Raw genomic sequence first — 24,540 nt, 5'->3', positions numbered from 1 at the left:
GTGCAGCACTGCTGAAAGTGGGGAGAGCCTTCTAGGCAGACATATGTTTTCCAGCCCATTTGGACCACTTACCACTTAGAGAAGATGAAGAGAAGGAACGGGATAACTCCTGAAGCTTAAGATCCGCCTGTGAATAAAAACATACATTTGTACAGATTTAAATTCAGCAATTTTAAGCCTTAATTACAAAACCTGACCAAGAAATGTTAAGTCCTATGGAAAGGTCAAAGAAATGCGTCTTGACATGTCATACCAGTTTCTTGCATTTATCAGCAACCTTTTCAAAGTTGTTTAAATATAGCTTCATTATAAAAGTATTGACTTGCGCAGGAAGCCTGAGTGTGATTCATCACATTACTGAAAGATTACCTCATAAGCGCCAGGTTTTGTCCTGCAACGCGAGCAAGTACAGATGTGACCTATTGCACTGTTGTTGGCATAACGGGTCATGCACACATGCTCCCGTTATGCATTCAGCGCTGTGAGGCATTTACATACACACGCGGCATGCCGTGATGTGTACGCATTGCAGTACCACTATAGAACCGGGCTACATGCAGCATAACTGTAGCAGAATACATCTGTAGTTTCTGAGTCCCTATTATAATGTTTTATCAGCACATCTAATTCAGGGTTTTTGTTTCCCTCAGGGAACGCAAAATATATTTTGGAGTTGAAAACATGAGGGTGTTGCAAAAAGAATCATTGTTAAACACAACCAATCAACAGCCTCAGTTCTCACAATGAACCAGCATGTAGCCTATGATGTTCTGAGCCTAATTTGATTTCCACAAGGTGCATGAACAGTAAAGGCCCCCATACACTGGTCCGATTTGTCCTAAGGACATGTCGGAACATTTTGCCCTTGAGAGCCCCCTGGCAGCTCTCTGGGAGGCTCACGATCTGGCACTTGATGTGCCATTTTTACATGCAATAAATTGCATGCGATTTATTGCATGTAATTCTTCTGGGGAGCTGCTGCAGCAGCGCAGGATGGGCAGTGGGGTCTGGCCAGCTGGTGGTGGTGGCAGGGGATGGGCAGCTCATGGTGGCGGGCAGTGGGGTCCGTCCAAGCAGCGATGGCGACTGGGAGCTTGCAGCCGCATTTTGCCGGGTGGCGGTATGCGGCTGCTGAATACTTTGAAATGACTGTCCGGACATTGATTGACTGGACATAACACATGTTTACAGGATCTTATCCCGAAACCCATGTGTTATCGTACAATAGCAACTCCTTTTTCTGGTGATTAATAATTGGATAGTACGATAAAAACCATCTGTCAAAAATCTGAATTTTTATTGGACAGAAAATGATCAGTGTTAATTTAATACTCCCCCTAAGTCTCAGACAATTCACCAACAATTGAAATGTGTTGTTGGGTCACAAGAATACAATAAGTAAGCAAATACAATGGTGTAATAATATAAAAAAAAACAAATAACTTGTGACTATAATTATGTTAATTTACTGTATCATAATAAAGAGATAAAGCCACAAATGCATCTCAACGTGATATTTTACACTGGGTGGAGTGAATGTTACAAACCTGTAAATTAGGAGGCAGAGAGGATGTGGATGGGCTGGTGTCTAATCTCTCTCCATCGTCTTCTCTATCACCACTCCCCTCTTTCTTCAGCAGAGTCTCCACCCTGTGGATGATATCCTTTATCCTGTTGGTGAAGCTTTCTCTTTCAGATTGCATAATGAATTCATTGTTTACCTGTAGGAAATACATGAACTTTGTTAAGATAACGCTTTGACCTGTTTTCTTTAACTTTTTTTCTCAAAATGTTGATTGGCAAAGAAGCAAATACTAAAGATAAATGTATAAAGTGATTCTTGTTATAGGGCTTCATATTGTATGTAAGATCAGTGATGTCACTATGGATGATGACATCCAGTGCGGCATCCAGGGGTCCTTGTGAAAGGAGATGTGGTCTTATGGCAGCAAGGCATAGCTGCACCCCCCAAATTACACCACTGTACCCCCAAGTGACACCAATGTCTAAGATACAGTACAATTATCCATCCAATAGTAGTGGAGGACTAATTCTCTTTATTTCACCTTCATTTCTGTATCACTTCTCAGAGCTTTTATCCTATCAGTCGTATCTAGTTTGATAATCCTATTAAATACAATATCTCGGCAGAGTGACAAGTGGTAATGGACATGTGTGATGTTAAAAGAAATGTGCATATTATTTGGGAAAACAGGGAAGAAAAAAATATAGCAGACATATACATAGTGAAATTAGGAATAGAGCAATGTAATACCCCTTTCACACCGCACCTCGGAACAGGGTAATTGTTGGGTTGCTGACATGTCGAAAGCACCAAAGCTTATAACCCAGGTTGAATGTTTATACGAAGGGTTAAACCCTTGTTACCTTCTGCATAATAGGTGACCCCGGTTTAATGTGAATGAGCCGGACCTAGGTCAGAGCTGTGTCAGACCCAGGTCTGACCCGGCTTTGTGATTTAAAAGGGGTATTATTGTTCTGAATTCAATTTAATGCTGAGTTTCTTAAGAAAGACAGATGTTATCTAGCGTTCATATGTGTCATATTTATCTCATAGCAGTTAATAGTAAAAAAAAACAATATAAAGCTATATTACTTATCCACATGATTTGTTTAACATATATATTTACATATGATAACTATGGTGACTAGGATTCACAAATGCTTACCAGTTATTTGGAGGTATAAAACCTTTTTCAGGCATATAATAGCTTTAATAGCATCATCAAAACCTTGAGAACTATGTATATTATATAAAATGAGTCATAAAAAGCTGACATTTATAGTGAAGAGTGTAATTGAGACAAATAAGATATGTTGGTACTTGCAAAGTATTAACAAAGACCGACCCACAGCACAGCTAACACAGAGTTACTGAGGCTGCAAAAATAGTTTAGTGCTTTTGCAGAACCAAGTACATGACAAGAAATCTATCTATCTATCTATCTATCTATCTATCTATCTATCTATCTATCTATCTATCACACCATAGGGCATGAATAAGCATGTCCCACAGTGCTCCCTGTCACAGGGTCACCACGCTGTAGTCCTGTACTGTGGCTGTAGGAGAAGAAAACAACAAGAACGGAAGACCCTCACCAGCAACAGGTTGTGTTTGTGTGTTGGGGTGTTGGTAGTAAATGTGGGTTAGGGGGGAGTGTATGTCTGGGTTCTGCAACATCTATGTTGCCTTCGGACCCTGGTATGAACTGACACACATGGCAGTCGGTCTATATTTAAGGGAATTGTCACTCCTATTTTACATGCAGAAGCAATGTATTTAATGTATTACAATTGGTTATTCCACAATTTTTATTTAGTTGAAGCCTTCAACTACTGATAACATTAAAGCCCCATACATTGTTCAAAAAAGTGCATACACACTTGCCAGCACCCCCGATATTGGTGTCGGCGGGGATAAGGTACAGTGTATAGAGCTTAAGGGGCATATTCAGGGTCCGTCGTTAGCAAGCCCAGTTCCGCCTGTTCTAGCTTTTACATCAGCTAGACAGGCGGATTCTGTTTCACCCTTTCACCAATTACTGTATTCAGGGTGAATACAGGGCGGAACGCCTCCTGGCGTTAAAACACCAATGAGGCGGAAAGGAGGGGGCATGTACAATTCGCCTGCAGGTGCTGTGGTGCTGCAGTGCTCTGGAGCACTTTTGGAGATTGAAAACTTTTATTTTTTCCTAACTCCCCTTCTTCTTACTGCCACATGCAGGGGAGTTTGCTGGACACCCATGCCCCCCGCTCTCCCATCAAACTGGCTGACCCAGTGTCCCCCTTCCATCCCTCCCTCCTACTTGCGGTCTCCGGGGTGCACCCTGTGGCTTCTCATCCACAAGTCTCATCGCCCGCCTGCAGCCGTATCCCCCCCGGGAGCTGCCATGGAGTGCTCCCCCGTCTGCTGCCCAGGGCTGCATCCTCCCCGCCTGCCGCCAGCGATACTCACCCCCTGCACCCGTCCGCTGGCAGCCTGCTGCCCCCAGCAGCCATGGAGCGAATCCGCTGCTGTCTCCGTCCTCCTGCATCGCCGCCAGGTCCGTGTCCCCCCCCCCCCCCCGGGAGCCGCCATGGAGTGCTCCCCCGTCTGCTGCCCAGGGCTGCATCCTCCCCGCCTGCCGCCAGCGATACTCACCCCCTGCACCCGTCCGCTGGCAGCCTGCTGCCCCCAGCAGCCATGGAGCGAATCCGCTGCTGTCTCCGTCCTCCTGCATCGCCGCCAGGTCCGTGTCCCCCCCCCCCCGGGAGCCGCCATGGAGTGCTCCCCCGTCTGCTGCCCAAACACACATCACAGGGCTGCCTCTCTCCGGCGCCGGGGACAGAGTGCCGAACACCCGGAGAGAGGCAGCCCTGTAATGTCAGTGACAGGAGTTTGTGATTCCGGCGCCACGGATCAAGTGCCCAGCCTCGGAAGTGCACACTCCTGTCACTAACATTACGGGCAGCCTCTCTCCGGGTGTTCAGCACCCGATCCCCGGAGCCGGCTCACAGACGCTGATGGGGTGGGGGGAAGGGGCACTTCCAGCGCAGCGCAACAGTATTTTTTAAAGAAAAAACATACACCGCTGCGCTGGCTGGATATCTCTGCCTGACCCCCCTGCTGCTGACCACCAGATGTCCCCCTGCTGCCCACCCGCTGACCTCCTACTGCCTACCTGCATCCCCCTGCTTGCCACCTGTGCCCACCTTCACCCCCCCTGCTGCCCACCTTTACCTCCTGCACCTCTGTGCTACCCACAAGCATACCCCTGCTGCCCACCTTCAACCACCTGCATCCTCCTGCTGCCCTCCATCACCCTCATGGTGCCCACCTTTACCCACCTGCACCCCTCTGCTGCCCACCTTTACCCACCTGCATCCCCCTGCTGCCCTCCATCACCCTCCTGGTGTCCACCTTTACCCACCTGCTGCCCTCCTGCACCCCTCTGCTGCCCACCTTCACCCACCTGCATCCCCCTGCTGCCCTCCATCACCCTCCTGGTGTCCACCTTTACCCACCTGCTGCCCTCCTGCACCCCTCTGCTGCCCACCTTCACCCACCTGCATCCCCCTGCTGCCCTCCATCACCCTTGTGCACCTACTTGCATCCCCCTGCTGCCCTCAATCACCCTCCTGGCGCTCTCCTGCACCCCCCTGCTGCCCACCTGCACCCCCTGCTGCCCTCCATCACCCTCCTAGTGCCCTCCTACACCTACCTGCATCCCCCTGCTGCCCTCCTGCATACCACTGCTACCCTCCCGCTGCCCACCTGCACTCTCCGGCGCCATCCAGCTGCACACCTGCACCATCCTGCTGCCCACCTGCACCCTCCATCACCCCCCTGCTGTCCTCCGGCACCCACCTGCTGCCCTCCTTCACCTTGTGACACCCTCCTGTTGTACACCTGCACCCTCCTTCACCCTCCTGCTGCCCTCCTTCACCCTCCTGCTGCTCTCCTTCACCCCCCTGCTGCCCTCCTTCACCCTCTGGCACCCTCCTGCTGCCCTCCTTCACCCTCTGGCACTCCCCTGCTGCCCTCCTTCACCCTCTGGCACCCTCCTGCTGCCCTCCTTCACCCTCCTGCTGCCAAATAGTGCTATTGGCTGCCTAGCAGCCTTGCGACTCCTGATTGGCCGATAGGTAGACAATAGCGCAATTCGGGGGGGAGGAGCCGCAGGATGTATACAGACATCCTCCGGCTCTCCTCAGTCCCTGCTGGTATCGGGTACTGCGTTTTTTTATTTATTTAGCAAAGTGCCCTGGATGCCTACTTTGGAACTAAGAGGATTTAATCTACGCCGGAGGACCCAGGTGAGTATGGATTCCCTCCACAGGTACCCATACTGGATTTCTACTGGACAAGGGGAACGAACTACTATCAAGATAGGTAAGTATCTGCGTGAATGGGCTCTGTGTGCATTAAAGTTTTATTTTTCAGGTGTCTTTGTGTTTTTATTTAACTATTGGTTCTGCTGTGGAACTAAGAATCCCAGCAAGCCCATTAATGGGCCACATGCTGAGACTTGTGGTTCTCCAAGTCCCAGTATGCGTACCAGGCTTGCTAGGACTTATACAGTAGTTCCACAGCAGAACCCAATGGTTCTTTCTATTTTTACACCCACATCAGCCCAGTGCCCAAAGCCCAGGGGCACCGGGGACAGCACCAGGCTTCAGCCTGGGCAAGTAAGTTCTGGAGGGGGAGGACCCCTTCATTAGGGGGGTCCCCACTTCTCCAGGACCCCTGCCCAGGCTGACTGGTCAGTAGTTTAATGCTTCAGCCACGGGACCTTATATAATAAGTGTCCCCCGGCTGTGGCATTACCCTGCTGGCTGGTTGGGCCTGGTGTTGGTTCTGAAAATACGGGGGACCCCTATTCGTTTTGTCCCCCGTATTTTGGGAACCAGGACCGGCCCTTGGGCCTGGTGCTGGTTTTAAAAAATATGGGGAACCCTATTTAATCTGGTCCCTGATTTTTTTAAAACCAGGACCGGCTCTGTGAGCCTAGACTGGTTATGCCCGTGGGGGGACCCCACGCCGTTTTTTTAAATTATTTATTTTTCTCTTTTTTTTACACTTCAGCCTGCACGGATCTGACTGATCCATGCAGGCTAAAGCCAAATACGCCTGGAAAATAAAGTGTATTTTCCAGGCATATTTGGATGGCAATTAGCAGCCGTATCCCGCTAATTACCGGTCGTATTAGGAATCACCACTCTTTTGAACGGTAATTCCTATTCATACTCTTTCAATGGCGTATACATTCATTAATACGTATAAGAATGTGCCATGAATACGATTTTCAGGATCGTAAATCCCAAAAATAGGAATACGTATAAGTATCACATGGGTACAACACTGAATGCTGGTAAAACACAATGCTACATGGGTAGAGTAAAAAAAAAAAATTATGAAAAAAATCTAAATATATTCATATAGGCAATAATAGACATACAACATGTATTTATAAGCAAAATGACAATAAATTACATTGATTCATTTAAAAAACTACATAAATAAAATAATATTTTATGTTTTGTAGAGCAGTCCCGACAGAAGAAATTGTCTAGTTCACTTTGTCTAAAGCATGCCTGAAAACTGTAGAATCCATTTAGACAATCAGACACTGAATAGGCTAAATCAGATTAACATGGCTGAGTTTAGACAAAGTGAAACAAAAAGTCCAAATGACTCATTTAGACAGGGGCAAACGAAAAGAGTTGACAGGTGAAATGCTTTAGACTGTCTAGAAAAAATGATAGTGAATACTACAATTCATCTAGACTTTTTTTTCAGGCGTAATATATGCTGTTTTAGACAGAATGGACCTACTGACCAACAGTGAATACACCCCTAAGTCTGAATTGCAAGGAATGCAAATAATATTTTTAAATGTATCTATATTTGGATATGTAATAAGTGGGATATCTGCACATTTTAGCACATAAATGGCAGATAGATATAGATACTAAAAATGTGTGTATTTAAGGTCATAAATATGGGCAAATGTTCCTTTTATTATTGTTAATTTTAATCTATGTAATACTGCGTACAGTCAGAGAATATTTATGAAGTCATATGAAGGTTTTCCCAGTGGAGCTAACAATCTAAATCTCTACAATAGCCACACAAACTAGGGATCATTTAGTTAGAAGCCTTAAAGTCTAGTAAACAGGGAAACATTCAACCTCCACACAAATCAAACATAATGAATAAAAAAGCAGATGAAATGCAACATAAACTTTGCTGCTTACCATAACCGCAGCAATATCTTCTGGGTTATCTCCGTCTAGGTCAAACTTGAAAGTGACCATTTTACCATTGTAGGTCTGCAACTGACACTCTACAACGCGGTCACTTTTATCTGAGATCTGTACATAGAGACAGAAATGTACATTTATGTATCATATCAATATCAATCAGAAAAATGTGGTTGACAATTTGCAAGGTTTATACATCAAAACAAAACTGTGATGTAAAATGGTCCACAGCAGATATCAGAAATATCCACTGTGGACAGATGGCAAAGCAGACCCCTTAGGTTGCTATGGGGCTGCAATGTACCCATTTGCAGCATGCTCAGAAAAGCATAACTTTATTCCCATTAAGTAATGCCATCTATAATTGGCATTACCCTTAGAAGCCAATGGGCTTCTTTTGGCAATGAGCTGCCAAAGAGTTAGTCCCCATTGACTTGCGCATATGCAACTCTTGATACATTCCACCCATACATGGTTCATTTAGGTTGAACATCTTAAATATATATTTGGTGGGCAATAAAACATTAAGGGCCGGATGTATCAAGCTTCAACAAGTGATAAAATGGAGAGTAATAAACAGCCAGCCAATTGGCTCCTAACTGTCATGTTACAGGCTGGGTTTGAAAAATGACAGATAGGAGCTGATTGGCAAGCTGTTGATCACTCACCACTTTATCACTTTTTGAAGCTGGTTCAAGGGGTTTTACTAGCGATGTCACTATATTATTTATTTAATCAAAACTATTGTATAGAATCTCTGCACCAGGACATTTATACCACAACTAAACATTTACCTTAATACAGTGTCATATATTGTGATGTAATAGGTGCTACATCGGCCATTTGTCAACCTGCAATTAGGATCATATAACAGCCATCTAATACAGTAGGTATTATTATTTATAGCCTGATCACACTATAAATTAAGTGGGAGATGTATCAAGCAATGTAAAGAGTGGACCACTGTAAGCCAATCATCATCCACCTCTCATTTAATGGGCTGTACTTGATAAATGCCACCTCAAAGCTAACTGGTTGCTATGGGCAATTTATCCACTATTTAATCTGCTTGATACATCAAATTTTTTATTATCATTAAATTGGAATGATTTTAAAGCTACAGGTAACGAATAGGTAAATGCTTACATTGATTATGCGAAGTCTGGATCTTGCTTTACGTCGCAAAAGTTTAGCTGGCGTCTTCTTCACAGGAGATTTAATGCTACGTTCTCCAGCTGAAAGACCTTCGCAGCCATCGCTCAACCCAGAGGCCACATCCGAGGCATAACTGGAAATTCAATGATTTAAAGTGATTCAAAATAAGTTGTAAATGGGTGAAAAATGTTGGTACTTGTGTACTAGCACGGCACCCATTGCATCACACACCATAAGGCATACGATGGTATGCGATGCGATGTTACGCAATGGCAGGCGATGTTATACAATTTTAAATTGTATACCATCGCATTGTTTGCCATTGTATCGCATATACAATGGTATGCGATTTAAAATTGTATAAGCACCTTAATGGGTTTTTCAATGTTAAAAGTGCCCCGTATAAGATAATTACGTGATGGATGCTTAGTATGTTAAAAGCACCCCCACTATCAACGCAAACCCAAAGAGTGGCGAGCGCAGCGAGCCCGCGAGGGGCGGCGGTACGCGTCCTCCGACATTTTCATACCCCGACTATCCACGTCGGCGTGGAGTTGATTTTATATAGTGTGGCGCGTGGGGGTATGAAAAGGTCAGAGGACGCGTACCACTGGGCTCGCCACGCTTCGGGTTGGCGTTCATATTGGGAGTGGCATGGGGGGTGCATTTAACATTGTAAGCCCCCATTATGGGGCTTTAAAAATCGTATAGGGAGCTTATACAATTTAAAATATCATCGCATCACTGTGCATCGGGTGTATGGCATGCGATGCGATTATATGTCGTACAACTTAATATCGTGGGCGCCGTGATAATACACAAGTGCCAAAATTTTTATTTCAAATTCATGTGTGAAAGCTGCTGTGTACGGAAACCTACATTCCTGTCTATTTCATCTCACCTGTCCACTGGAGAGGAGATATCACCAGGGAGTCCAAGAGGAGAAGTAATTTCCGAGCTCACACTCACAGCAATGCTCTGAAGGAGAAGACCATGCAATGTTAATTCTCCACTCACTGCTTCACAATAAACTCATTTGCAACCTTTGAACACCAAATCTAATGATTTACCCATGTCCCATTCATCTAAATTTAATCAGCCTTGTCGTCTAAAAATTATCAACTTTATAATCTGAAATGAATAATCTAATTACATGTACTATGATGATTTCAATTAATATGATGAAAGTACTCAGTTCGGCTTCTACTCACCCCTGGGAAACATATCTCTGGTTTGGTGTTTGGGGGGCTATTAGGATCTTCTTGTGAGGCGTTACTTGATGGCCTTTTGGAACCATCCACTGTCTCAATAAAACCAGAAGGACTGATGTACCCATCTGTTTCGCAGTCCGCTGCAAGACAGATACAGCCAAGTTACAGATGGAAAGGTTAAGGTGCCCACACACTAGAAAGATCTGCGATCATAAGATGTGCGCATAACTTAGCCTTAAAATCTTTTTTCCGTCCTGGACAAAAGATTTCAGGCAAGTGCACATCTTTACCAAAGATTTTTCTTAAGATCCCATGTGCGCTCCTATGGATCTTTTGATAAATCTTCTGATCTTTCGTGCAGCACGTAAGATCAGAAGATTCAGCTAAAGATCCACAGGAGCGCGCATCGGACCAAAATTGGCCAATTTTCGACCCATTATCGGAAACCATCGGACGATATATCGGCCGATTTATCGGAAATCGGCCCAAAAATCGTTCTAGTGTGTGGGCACCTTTAGCTTGACTAGACAAAACCGAGTTGTATGTTTAGCAGTAATGGCAATGACTAGGTCAGAAATGGCTGGGCATTAAAAGCAATTATTGATCAAGGTTGATTAAGTTAAACAAGATCCTGTTTCCAATCTTCCAACCTTTGCGCCCATGGCAGGCGGGACATTGAATCCCGTCTGTCGTTATGCGGTCGATCTGACCGCAAACTGGCATGGATCATGGCTGATCCCACATTGCATACCCCCCTAAGACAGTACAGCAATTTAATCATGCATGGGATAGACATAAGAATATCCCTACAGAGAAATAAGGATCAAATAGGATTAAATAGGGTTTGAGGTAACAATATGAATATAAGGGTCAGACTAGAAACTCGAAACATTTCTTATCTGCCGTGAAATTCTATGCTTCTATACAGGCTTGTACAATTTGTTTCAGTTAGCAGGAGGTTATCAAGTACCATTAAGTTATTAAGTCAAATTAATGGTGGATTACATTCTCCATTAGGATTTGAGGATTGGTGTCAAGCCAGTTTTTACTGTTTTTTATATTCCCAGTTAATTACATTTGTGACTAATTGGCATGAAGCCTAGACTTTTGCCCTCATATTAGTGAGCCAAACCATCCCTATTGTTCTAAGATTTAATGTTACGCAGAAATGTATTTAATTATATATATATATATATTGTTCAATAAAGATGGCTACAAATGTATTGCTTACATGTAGCAGAAGAGTAACACGTATGTCGTAAATTGAAGAGGTGATGCTGATCAGCTTCTGGTTCCTCCGGTTCTGGCAGGAATGTACCACTGTTCACAAATTCACTAGAGTCCAAGTTTAGTGGCAGGGATGTAGTTCCAGGCGTGATATCGGACGTGGGTAATGTGGTGGTGCTCTCTGTACCTCTCAGCTGCTCAAGGAGCTTAAGGATATTTTGTTGCTTCTCCTCTTCCTTTTTCTTCAGCTCTTCTTGGGCATGTCTCACCTTCTCCCGCTTCCTCTTTATGGCCAATACCCGGTCCCGGATAGCCTTTGCTACAAGTTTGTAGTCAGCTTCACAAACAAAGTTAAGTACCACCTGGGAAATACATGCAAGCGAAACTCTAATTACACAGAATATCAATATTTAAAAGTGATGCCATATGCGGAAATTTTTAGCAGCAAATCAGTAAGGGTTTGAGATTATGAATAATTATATAATTTAAAAAAACACTAATACTGAGCTAATGATAACATTTGCAGGATATATCAATTACATATAATAACAATACAAATAAACAGCCAATCCCAATATGATCCCTTGCCTGAAATGGATCAAATGGATTCATTAATCCCCACCTCCCAGAACCTGACTGCAACGGGACAGTCTTATGTGACCAAATCTTTCCTCATCCTTTGATAAAGCCGTTTGACACGGTGAGATACTTCAGGGATCTACAAATTGCACCTTTCAGCCTTTGAACCCACCCAAACCAGCCCTATTTGCCACATACATTAGTGGAATCTGCCATCTTGGACACTTACATCTTGGATACCTACCGTTGCATCCACCAAAAAGATCTGCTCAAACAGAACCTCTATGGTGGACTGGATTCCATTCACTGACCAGTTTCTACACCACAGCACAAGAGGCACAGGAGCGTTGCCATATATGCACTCACATGGTGGATGGTAATATCCAAATTTTATACAAATATCCAAAATGGTGCTTATGAACTGAATCTCTGGGGCACTATAGGAACAGACAGTCCAATTTTACTAAGGGCTTTATATTTGCATTTTTATACCTAATATATGATTTTATTGATTTATGGATATTTGTGAATTGCTTATTAAATATTTTCATTGTAAAGTCACTCCAGTTATCTGTATTTATATTATTTAGCGCTGGTATTGTTTTTCTTTTTAAATCTTTCCTTGCAAACACTCAAAATACCATAAGTCACTCAAGTACAATTCAAATTGTTTACTTCACATTGCATTTAGAATTCAACAAGACAACTTTATGTGTCATCCTTAGAGCTCACTGTGCACCCATTCAAAACAAGGAATAGGGGTTCAGCAACTAATAACCCATACTGAAACAAATGTACAATATATATATATATATATATATATTTATTTATTTTAAAAATGTGCACATTAGCACAATATAAGGATTTAATGATACCAACAGTGAGACAATTTACATAGAAAAAAATCTAAATAAAAATAAAGGTCCTTTAGAAAATATTTAAAAAGGTGTATTTTCCTTCAAAATTAGGTGTAAAAGAGTAACTTATCTAATGGAGGAGTGAGCAGACAGTCCCAACGCATTTCGTCTCTTGAACTTCACCCCTTGATGAAGTCCAAGAGACGAAACGCGTTGGACCTGTCTTCTGACTCCTCCGTTACTCTTTTACACCTAATTTTAAAGGAAAATACTCCTTTTTAAATATTTTCTAAAGGACCTTTATTTTTATTTAGATTTTTTTCTATGTAAATTGTCTCACTGTTAGTATCATTAAATCCTTAAAGAAATAAATATATATATATAAATATATATTTATATATTTATTGTACATTTGTTTCAGTATGGGTTATTAGTCGCTGAACCCCTATTCCTTGTTTTGAATCTCTACATAATACCTATTACCAGGGTGTTGCTAATATTTAGGGAGTAGCTGACGTCCTAGAGAAATAAGGGCTCACCCATACTTTATTTGTATATTTTCCCTGCTATATAAACTATAGAGGGATATTAACCGTGTCAGGACACAAGTGGCGCCCTATATCTTTATAAAGACTAGTCACCAGCCTGGACCATAATAACAGTAATGTAAACACTTTAATTGCTCCATCAGTTGCCAACTAGTAGCATGCAAAACACCTGAACTCCCCCCATAGAGGTGAAAAGCAGCATTAGCTTTTTATTATATAGGATATAGACACACACACAAAAACACACATCAGGAGTGAAGAAGGATATTAGAGTCATACAGTGGGTCACTGCTTTTCTATTGTCAGAGCATGAACAATGCACATTAGAGTCGATCAGGGTTTTCCATGACTAAGTTGCCAAATATGAACTTACGACATGATCAATATCTATACCTTTAAACAATGCAGGCTTTGTAAATTTCACAATAAAAGAATTCATTGATCACTGTATCTGAATAGCTTAGAGGTGTAGGCAAAATACTTAAATACAAAGTTGGTAAGTTATTAGTTAATAGTGATTAATAAATATAAAGTGTAAGTTACATAAAGTACAAGCTAATAACTGGCACAATAATAATAGTCACATGAGTTTAGCCTCACACTTACCATCTCCTGGGCCACCTCTTCTGCAATATCTTTGTAAAGGTCAAACAAGAACTCAATGGCATTATTATCTTTGTATTTGCCGTGCAGCTTTTTTGTATCATCCATCCTCAGCCAAAGTTTTAAGGCTGGTTTAACTCCATCATCTTCTTCTGCCAGTTCAACATGGACCCCAGTGTCTTCCTGAAAGAAGGAGTGTTCCAGTAGATCTTGGATAGTATATCTGTTGAGAACAATTACAATTTAGCTACAGTATATAGTTTATGACTCTTGAAAGCTATGGTATGTGTTCGATAGGTTGACAGTATCCAGGTCAAAAGTCAATATCATATGGTCTCCATGCATATAGTCAACATGGTCACAAGGTCGACATGACAATGGTCTACACATGAAAAGGTTGTCATGAGTTTCTTTGAAATTATTTCTTCTAAGGACATTTTTTTATACTTTACCATCGATGCAGAGGTGTAATGCCCAGAGGCAATGGAGACACCTGCCTACAGGCTCCACTGAAGTGGTACCTGCATGTACAGCAGCACCTGAATGGTTCACAGCATGTTCCAACTGTAGTGTGCCCGCTGCTCTTCCAAAGGAGCTCTGTGGCTCATTCGCAAGCGATGGTATACAGTATCTGCCGCTGCTGGACTGTTAGATGGGAACCACAGCAGTGAATGCTAATTCTGCATGCTGCAGACCAGCTGAAAGAGCTATCCATGACATATAAATCGGAAAATTGTGTATGTTTTATATATATATATATATATATATATATATATATAAATCTTGTAGATTATGCACTCACGGCTAACTGTACACAATGAGGGGGTGCTCCTTTATAGTAACACAATGTGTCCCACCAATTTGTAGAATGGGACGAATCCCAATAAGGGCACTCACCAGGATTTCATGTATTTGACAGCTTCTTTATTGGTTATCCAACCAGAATTTATCTGTAGGTCAGGTCTATGTTTCGGCCACTAGAGGGCCTTTCTCAAGACTCTGCAACAATGACATCCACACAGCTCAGAGGTCAGGATACGGTATACAGGATACAGGAGGTATCCTGACCTCTGAGCTGTGTGGATGTCATTGTTGCAGTGTCTTGAGAAAGGCCCTCTAGTGGCCGAAACGTAGACCTGACCTACAGATAAATTCTGGTTGGATAACCAATAAAGAAGCTGTCAAATACATGAAATCCTGGTGAGTGCCCTTATTGGGATTCGTCCCATTCTACATATATATATATATATATATATATACTGTATATATATATATATATATATATATATATATATATATATATATATATATATATATGAAAAAGAATTTATCGGAGAGCGCTGGGCTTAGTACCACCTAGTCAATCATATACTAATTTACTGAATGAAACACCAATCACAATTCATTTGACAATTCTTTGTCCCCTTCCCGAATAATACGTGAAATCCGTTCAAGATAAAAGTTCTTTATTAAAACCCAACGTGTTTCATCAGAACGACTTCTTCAGGGGTGTGACAAAAAGATTTATTATTAGGCCTGTTTGGCAACTAATATTTCATTCAGGACAACGGTAAAATCAGTAAGGCGATAAGTTAGGGGGAAGCCAGTCTGACTTAGTATATTAGATATTGTCTGTGAAGATGAGGTCCTTGAGTATAGGGCTCACAGGGCCCATAAAATGATGGATTTGGGGGAAGTCAATTTGGCTTAGTGTACTGGATAACTTCAGTAAGGTTAAGGTACTAGATAATTGGGCTCATAGGGCCACTACAGTGATGATTTATTGGGGGAAGCCCCTCTGGCTTGCTATACTAAATGGTTTCTATATGTATGAGATCCTTGAAAGTTGGGCTCACCGGGCCAATAAGGTGATAGATTTGGGGGAAGCCAATCTGGCCTAGTGTGTTAGAAACTTCTCGTAAGGATGAGATCCTCGAATATAGGGTTCACAGGGCCATGTTCATACGGATGAACCTTATAGATCATGTGAAAAAAAAAAGAGATCCAGATAAGATCCAGTATAGTCACCACAGTGTAGCAAAATCCCAAGCTCCTTCACTGGCTGACAATGAAGGAGCTTAGGATTTTGCTACACTGTGGTGACTATTTGAGAGGTGATACTCTTATCTGGATCTCTTTTTTTTTTCAGTCTGGAGAGTGGCCTCTTACTGTACCCACGTTTATATACTCCCTTCAAAAAGGATATTTGAGTGTACACCCCAGCGCAAATGCATAATATATATATATTTATATATACACACACACACACACACACACAGTATACATACAAGAAAACACACTATATTTGTTTTCATTTTTTGCTGACAGGGGTGGACTCCGATTGAGAATGATGTGCACTCCGAATGAGATCTGAGTATACTTATTTGGGGTCCAAGTGATGACACCCCTAAATGTCAACAGTTCGCGTGTGTCGACCTTTTGTCTTTGTTGACCACTCGGGGTTGACCTAGAGTCGGACACTCTCTTCCTTTTCACTTTTGACGCTATCTACCATAACCTAAAGCTAGAATGTACTGTAAAGAAACAGTACAGTAAATTTTTTTTATCTTTAGGGTTACCACCTTTCCCCTTTAATTCCGGACACATATTAATTACACAGGTTCTGTGGCTGGCAGACTTCAAGACTCCATTTCACCTGATTTTAAACTTCCACAGAACCTGTGTAATTAATATGTGTCCGGAATTAAAGGGGAAAGGTGGTAACCCTACTTATCTTATTGCTGTGCAGATATTAGTGACAGGTGAAAATAATAAAATTGTATTTAAATATAATGTTTTATCTAAAAGTCAAAGAAAAAAAGGATTTCAATGATTAGTCCAATCTGCCACCAAATGCTTAACTAGGACAATATTTTGAAGAACATCTCTGAATATTTTAGACATCTATTGATGCAAGTAAATCAGGTTTTCCAAATCTTCCTAACATCTTTCAATCAACATTCTTGGTAATTAGCAATTAGTTTTGACAAGGTCTGCAAAAGGTCATTCTTGTAATTACCGAGGAAGTTTAGAACTAGTATTTTGCACTATATATTAACAATGCTTACATGTTTAGTTAATGTGAAGTGGTTTGCAGAATTCTGGTGTAACAGAGCTTAGTGGTATTTCAGCAAATCATTGCTACCTCTCTAGCACAGATGCATGTTAAGGCCCCCATACATTAGTCCGACTTGTCCTAGGGACAAGTCGGACCTGATTTCCCCTGCAGCTCCCCGGGAGGGGGAAGCACGATTAGGCACTTAATGTGCCAAGGTTTGCATATGATAAATCGCATGGATTTATCATATGCAGTCCCCGGGGAGCTGCAGGAGGAGGGAGCCGTGCGGGGGACGGCAGCGGGATGCCGGCTAATTGAGAACCAAGCAGGGAGAGGCTACATAGGGACCTGGGCTGGATGAAACTGTGTTGCGGTGGGGTGACAGCGGGAGGCGAGCAGGGAGAACTTGATGACATGACGCTGGCTGCCGGGCAGCGCCGCAGCGGCGGGAGCCGGGAGAAACAGATAACTTAAAAAAAAAACGCCCATAGAGATGACTAGCAAGCCAGTGATTGGCTGAGACCTCTCTCAGCCAATCGCTGATTGGCTGAGAGAGGTCTCAGCCAATCACTGGCTTGCTAGTCATCTCTATGGGCGTTTTTTTTTTTTAGTTATCTGTTTCTCCCGGCTCCCGCCGCTGCCCGGCAGCCAGCGTCATGTCATCAAGTTCTCCCTGCTCGCCTCCCGCTGTCACCCCACCGCAGCACAGCTTTCTCCAGCCCAGCGCCATATGCAGCCTCCCCCTGCTTGGCTCTCTATAGCCGGCATCCCCCGCCCGCTGCTGTCCCCCGCACGGCTCCGGGGCTGGGCTGCACATAAGATTTGGCAAATCTTATGTGCAGCCCGTCCTACCTCCCGACCCCGATCCGATGCGCACGGGACCGCGCATCGGATCGGAGGGGATGTCTACAAGTGCGATTTGGGCCGATTTCACTGCCCGATTCATCCGGGTGAAAATCCGGGTGAAATCGTTCCCATATCGCATAGTGTATGGGGGCCTTTAGAGACAAGTAATTCTGCATTACTGGAAAATTCCATCTATGTGTCAAAGTCAGATCTCCCATTAGTATTTATTACTTACATAATCATTTTTAGTTATTATTTAACACTTTGAGTGCCAACATCTGTGTGAGAAAATATCCACTAAAAATGCCAGTGTCTCTCACATTTGTTATATAAATTCAAGTAACATTTTTTATGTAAGAAATTATTATATTTATTATGTAAGTTCATTATTATAAAATACATTGTTTCCCCCAGTGCTAATTCATAAGGGCACAACCTTTGGGGTCCCAGCAGCAACCTCCAGCCTGCTTTGTACCAGTTCCTTGTAAAAACAGGAGGGTGGGGCGTGTTAGACTAAACAAATGGGTAATTAGCGCCAAGTCTGAGTAGGCAGTTTCAGTTTAATGAAGCTTAATGATAACGGCCTATGCCCTATTTAGACATGAGTTAAGGGCTGATAAAAGTGTGCACTAATGTTGATTACTAGTAGAAAACCAGAAATACACATAGGAAATGGCGGCACTGCAAGATGCATAGGACTTTGAATACAGACACACAAACACATTTTTCCATATAAGCAATGCAAGAGGATCTACAATAAGCCTAATTTCTGTTCAACTCTGTACAGATGTCTCCTCATGCATCTTTGATGCAGTTGTGACACGCAGTCCCGCTTGGCAAACAAGGTCCGATGAGACTCTTCTAGTGCCAGGTGTCTTTTTTGCTTAAAATGAATCTTAGTCTCAAAGCAATGTGACTAGGACGCACACAGAGACACTGCTGATTAATTAATATGTGAAGTATATATCTCTGTGTGAGTGAGCCTCTAAATCTACATACCAAGTGCTGTGATACAGCAGCCGCTGCCTTTTTTCTCACCAAGTTCTGCTGTGCTTCATATTCAGACTTAGTCATACGCAATATGCAGTACAAGTGTCATAATCAAATTAATCAGCATAGTCTCCTCATGTGTCCTTGTTGCATTGTGGCTGAGATGGAAACACATTTTCAACAAACAAAACCCATGCTTGATGCTAACGGGGTTGCACGGGACCTGTCACTTCACTTCCAGGCATTTCCTGCTGCGTGATATATTAAGGCTACATGTATTAAGACAAATCTGTAATATGATCAGTGGCAGCTCCACAGGATGGGTTGCAGCACTGTTCAAAATTCAAATAGGGGAGCCACACCCACTGCCAGTGAGTCAGTTTGGAATGGCAGTTGGTGGCAGTTGGAGTGGTTCCCCTATTTGAATTTTGAACTGTGCTGCAGCCCGTCCTCTGGAGCTGCCACTGATTATGACAATATTTGGAATATTTCTGGCGTACTTGGTAAACATCTACAGACAAAAATATATAATGCAGAAGGATGAAAAAACTGACTTTGGGACAATATCCTATATTCAACTGACAAAAAAACATATACATATTTCACATAACAGTGTCTTAAAATAAAAAAATACACTGAACTCACACAGAAGTTGATTTCTAGTTTTAGTTTGTGCAAGGCCAACACCCAAAGCATTACTAATAACCCCTCACCTAAACCCCTGAGCAGCTATTGTTCTCTCTTCAGGTCAGTCTAGTTACTGATCTTCTTGAGGTGAATTTACCTTTCATTCTTGTTCATGCGTATACAGCCCTCGATGATCTCTTTAAGCTCTGGGACTTTAACTTTGTAGAAACTGTCTGGCTTCATGCCCTGTGGATGATGAAAAGAAAGACACGTCAAGTTATGGATGTTTGGCCCAGCAAGTCTCTAAAGCTGTACTGGAATAGTAACAAGCTAACCTACAAGCCTGGCACACAGACTGAGGGTGACCATAAAACAGTGCTGGACACCAGAGACTGATGTTAAACAGTACTTGTTTTCATCTATATATAAGTGTGAAAGTTGAAAACATCACATTCTGTCAATAAACACATTGTATTTATTATTACTGCTGTTTATTTATAATAATGTACCCCAGTGCACGTATTACCCGTGATAAAAAAACTGCATTTATATTATGCATCGGTATACAAAGAATAGTTATTCATTCCCATCAGTCATTGCTCCAGTGGAGGATAATTCTCCCTGTAGCCAATTAACCTAACAGTATGTTTTTGGATGGTGACAGGAAACTGGAGTACCCAAAGGAAACCACTGTAAAACATGGGTATGTTCAAAACCAGGGTTCATTTTAACATTCTTGCCAACATTTTATTATATTGGCATACCTGCTTACTGTGGTGCCAATTATTTTTATTGCCAACATATTACTTTTGTTGATTTTATTTTTAACTGGATTCCTCCTATTACATAAAGCACCTAAGAGAACGTCCTAGACATAGGGATGGCTATGCAAGTGGAATACAGGGATGGGTGTTGAGGTTACTGCCTTGTAGAAACAGTTTATAGATTAAATATAAAACTGGCAGTTACATAATTTAGCGCCCCCCCCCGTTATGTTTCCAGGATTTCACTCTCTGGGACAATTACACAGTAAAAAAAGATGAGTACACCTGTCCTGTCCATGATTATGAGAGTCCTCTATCACATGACTTGCAACTGTAATCCATTCCAACAGTCCTGACTTTAGCTAAACTGTACACCATACACAAAAATGTACAGATTTTATCACAAAGTCCGTTGTGAAATGAAGGGTCAGACCGCCAAGTGGAACAACTTTATCAATCGCTCCAGTCACGTCACTGCCACCTTCTTGGTAGTGTTCAAAGGAACACTACCCCCCCCCCCCCACACACACACACACACACAATTTACTTACCATTCTCCCCTCCCTTATCAGTTACAAAATAACAAGAAAACATAAGCTGTGATAACAAAAAAAAAAGAAAAAAAGGCCTAGGCCTCATGTGCCCATTGGTCTAGCTAGGCTTTTGAGCAAGTGCCCATGCTGTGCCCAGCAAGTGTCACTCCTACGCATGTGCGTAATATGAAATCCACCACTGCTCAAAGTGAATATTTTTGGTTTGGGTAGGGCTTGTTTTGGCCCTATTTGGTGGACATTTCTTAACTTTAATATAGGTGGCAGAAAAAAAAAACTCATGACAAATATATGTGGGTACTCCGGATTAAAGATGCTTAAACAAGATTAGTGTTTCAGGCTTAAATAGCCCTGCCCTGTTCACTTGGGACAGGGCTACGTGAGCCTAAAACATTGTGCAAACTTGCTCAATAAACATAATCCTGTTTATGTATTTTTAATCTAGAATGCTGACCCATATTTGTTCAGAAATATATGTTTCTGTTTCACGATTCTCCTTGTGGTCAAGTTTTGGTAGGAAAAGACAAACTTGCTGAACAGGTAATATCTTTCTCCCAGCAAAGAAACAAGTCTTGTTTTATTAAAAGTACTCTACTAATCTTATAAACAAGAAATAATTCAAAATTAAATGATCTTAGAAAACATAAAAGCTACACTTTACCCTGTCTGTTCTCTATACAGAATTTAATAGTAGACAACTACTGGCCCAAGAGGCTTTATGTATCTGTGCAGTCCAGGGCCTTAATTCTGTTCACGGTTCCCTAAGCATCTTCCAGATGAGGCCTGTGTTGTGTTTCAAATTGCTAAATGTATATTATCTGCACCGTAACCAAGACAACGCTTTGTAACTACCGACATATGCAAGACAGCTGGAGTTTGAAGCTAGTTTATTGTCCTAATTAATTTAATGCTGAAGTGTTAAATATGCAGACAAACTGCAGAAGCACAATGGTCTTAACGCAGTTTTACACTTAGAGCATAAAACTGCCAAGAGGAATGTTAAAGAGACTCAATTATCAAATTATGTTATAATTCATTTAACTCTTGTGATTTATCTTGCAGGATTCACAAAGTACTACATATCCATACCTGACATATGTAGATATAGTTCCATAGAACGTTTCACTGCAATCTGTTCAAAGGGGAGCAATCAGCTCACAACTGTAATTTTTCAAACTTGTACCAAGGCCGTTAGAAGCTACTTGGTTGGTTCTCTATCCCTCTCCCCTTTATCTCTCCCCAAGGCTTACTACATCTCCTCTTGTCTTCTAGAGCTTACAGCCAGAACATCAAACACCTGAGAAAAGTGTTTATGCAATATTAAGCTGTTTTTTTTGTGTATGTAGCAAGTGTTTATGTAAGAAACTCTGCCTTAGACATCTTAATGCATAAGTTATAATGTAAACTAGAAAAGTTTTAAGGCTAGTGACAAGAATTGACCTCCAAATTCTCTGCACCTTACTTGGCCTCAGATAATTCAGAGAACAGCACAGTCAGTACAGGCCCTGTAAACAATATTTTTTAGCTCTCGCTATGGTTTGTTTTCTCTGGCAACCTTAAGTTTAGAATGAATGCAGGGCTTGTGTTGCCCTGGTTAATAGCGTGGTTCATGGATTCCGGAGCAGGAGATCATTGGTGAGAGGGAGGGAGTGTCAAGAGCTGCCTACTTGTTGATGCAGGAAACCATAACAGAGACATGAGTCTACCTATGTCTAACAAAAGCAGTAGTGCGGAATCAATATGCTGATCAATAAAACATTTGTGTTCTACATATTAGACTTATTTAACACAAAAAAGAGTATATACTGTATCTAATCATATGTATATATATATATATATATATATATATATACTAAATATATAAAATGTATTTTGAATGCATGACATTGTAGGGCAGATGTATTAAGCCTTAACAAGAGATAAATGCAAGTGTGATAAGGAGAGATGAATGTCCAGCCAATCATCTGTCAACTGCCATGTTACAGGCTGTGTTTGAAAAAAAGTCAGTAAGGAGCTGATTGGCTGGACGTTTATCTCTCCTTATCACACTTGAATGTATCTCTTGTTAAGGCTTAATACATCTGCCCTAATGTTTGTACAATAAGAAAAAAGTACTTGTTCAAGGTAATGGTTGTCTCTTTCATGGGAAGAACAAATTTGTGACTAGTATAAATGAGTTTTACCAGAAACACTATTTCTTGATACTACTCTACTACTGAAAGTACTTAAAAAAATAAGGTTTAATCTCAATTGTTGTATGAAACAAAACGGTAACATCCTTTGGGCCTTAATTCCCCTGGCTGTGATACATTGTGGCTACAATCGTTCACTGCGTTGTGAGCATCTAAACCTGGGAAATGGAGATGGCCATAGGCATCATCAGCAGCTACACATAAAACCTATGGCTTGTGAGTCAACAAATCCCACACCAAAAATGAAGCAGGCAGTCCAAGGCAATATATATATATATGCCAATTAAGCGGCCTATTTCCATAATGTCCAGGATTGTTTACATGGGATAAACATATTTATGCTGCTATCGCAAGTGTAATTTTCTACCCAATATGGACATTGTTTTCTTTCTCCACCAGCAAAATAAAGAGATTCCGGATGATCTGAAAGAAAACATACTTTTGTGTATCACCAGGAAGGTTTGGCAGATTTTCAGGCACAAGGTGAACCATAAAGAAGTGGTAGATTCTACCTATTGCCTGCAGGGTTGCAGCATCCCCCAGTAAAATCTGCCACCCACAGAGACTCGCCAGCAGTGGCAGTGACTTCCCATAGGATGTGCTCCTGCTAATCAGTCAGACAGGCAGATCTTTTCTCTACCTGTAACAAGCAGAGAGCACAAACTCTCCTTCATTGTGATGCTGGAAAATCTATAGCTTACGTGCCCACATATCTTCAATTCATACTTTTGCATGTCCTTTTTTTAATGCGAAGATTGACGTTCTGCATAGTAAATAAAGCATTCCCACTGATGGATTTCATTTACTTGGAAATGGCCATACAATGTTTTCCAGACTAATGTGCTGATTATCTTGTTTTCAATCACTGCAGATGTTTTTTTCTCCTTGACATGGTGTTAATACAAACGTTAATACTTCAGGTCGGTTTGCCAAAGGGTACATCTTATATATAGAAGTGGTAGTGCTTCTAGATAATCAAGTTATGAAGTGTACTTGTTAGGAAGCATACTGATATAGTACAACCTGTTATGGGTTATCTACACATGGGATTAGAGTTACCAAATTATTAAATACATCCTTATTGATATAAACAAACATTATATTTTCTTTTTTTCACTTGATTGTCTTAAGGTGCCCATACACGGTACAATATTCCCGTCCATTTTGAACTAGATCATATCACATGCGATCAAATCACAAGCGATTTGTGTGCGATGCAATCAGGGCCTAATTCAAAAAAGCATGGCTTCACAGACTTTATATGCTGTGCGATGGGATGCCCGCAGGAGCACATAGCACCCTCGCACTGTGTATGGGCACCATTAATGTTTGTAGTCTACGCTATATTTATACTTGCAAATCCCAGTAGAGCATTAACTAAAATTATGATATTAGAATAACAAAACTCCCAGCTGTAGATCAGCTCTGCTGTAATTGTTTTACTGATAACAAAAGAAAGGTGTGGCCAGCGCCAAAAGGGTGCACTCAAATCTTCACTTCAAGTAGAAAGGGTCTTACAGTGAAAGCCTGGGCCAGCCTGCAAAACAAAAATACTCTCCAGCACCAAT

General features: G+C 41.8%; 1 protein-coding gene across 2 annotated transcripts in view; it reads right to left on the bottom strand.

Moving 5' to 3' along the window:
- Positions 1-24,540, bottom strand: part of WNK4 (WNK lysine deficient protein kinase 4) — a 176,940-nt gene that overhangs the window by 33,193 nt on the left and 119,207 nt on the right. For both annotated transcript variants that reach the window (XM_083147518.1, XM_083147519.1), the window contains 9 exons: positions 19,623-19,711; positions 13,948-14,167; positions 11,362-11,719; positions 10,131-10,270; positions 9,821-9,897; positions 8,911-9,052; positions 7,759-7,875; positions 1,548-1,721; positions 73-127 (listed from right to left, as the gene is read on the bottom strand). In XM_083147518.1, coding sequence (XP_083003644.1) covers positions 73-127; positions 1,548-1,721; positions 7,759-7,875; positions 8,911-9,052; positions 9,821-9,897; positions 10,131-10,270; positions 11,362-11,719; positions 13,948-14,167; positions 19,623-19,711 — 1,372 coding nt within the window. The remainder of the gene's footprint in view (positions 1-72; positions 128-1,547; positions 1,722-7,758; positions 7,876-8,910; positions 9,053-9,820; positions 9,898-10,130; positions 10,271-11,361; positions 11,720-13,947; positions 14,168-19,622; positions 19,712-24,540) is intronic.

The sequence above is a fragment of the Crinia signifera genome, chromosome 6 (genome assembly GCF_055691185.1).
Source record: "Crinia signifera chromosome 6, ASM5569118v1, whole genome shotgun sequence".
NCBI classification, from domain to species: domain Eukaryota; kingdom Metazoa; phylum Chordata; class Amphibia; order Anura; family Myobatrachidae; genus Crinia; species Crinia signifera.
Note: the sequence above shows the minus strand (reverse complement) of the source record. Positions and strands in the feature narration are given on the sequence as shown.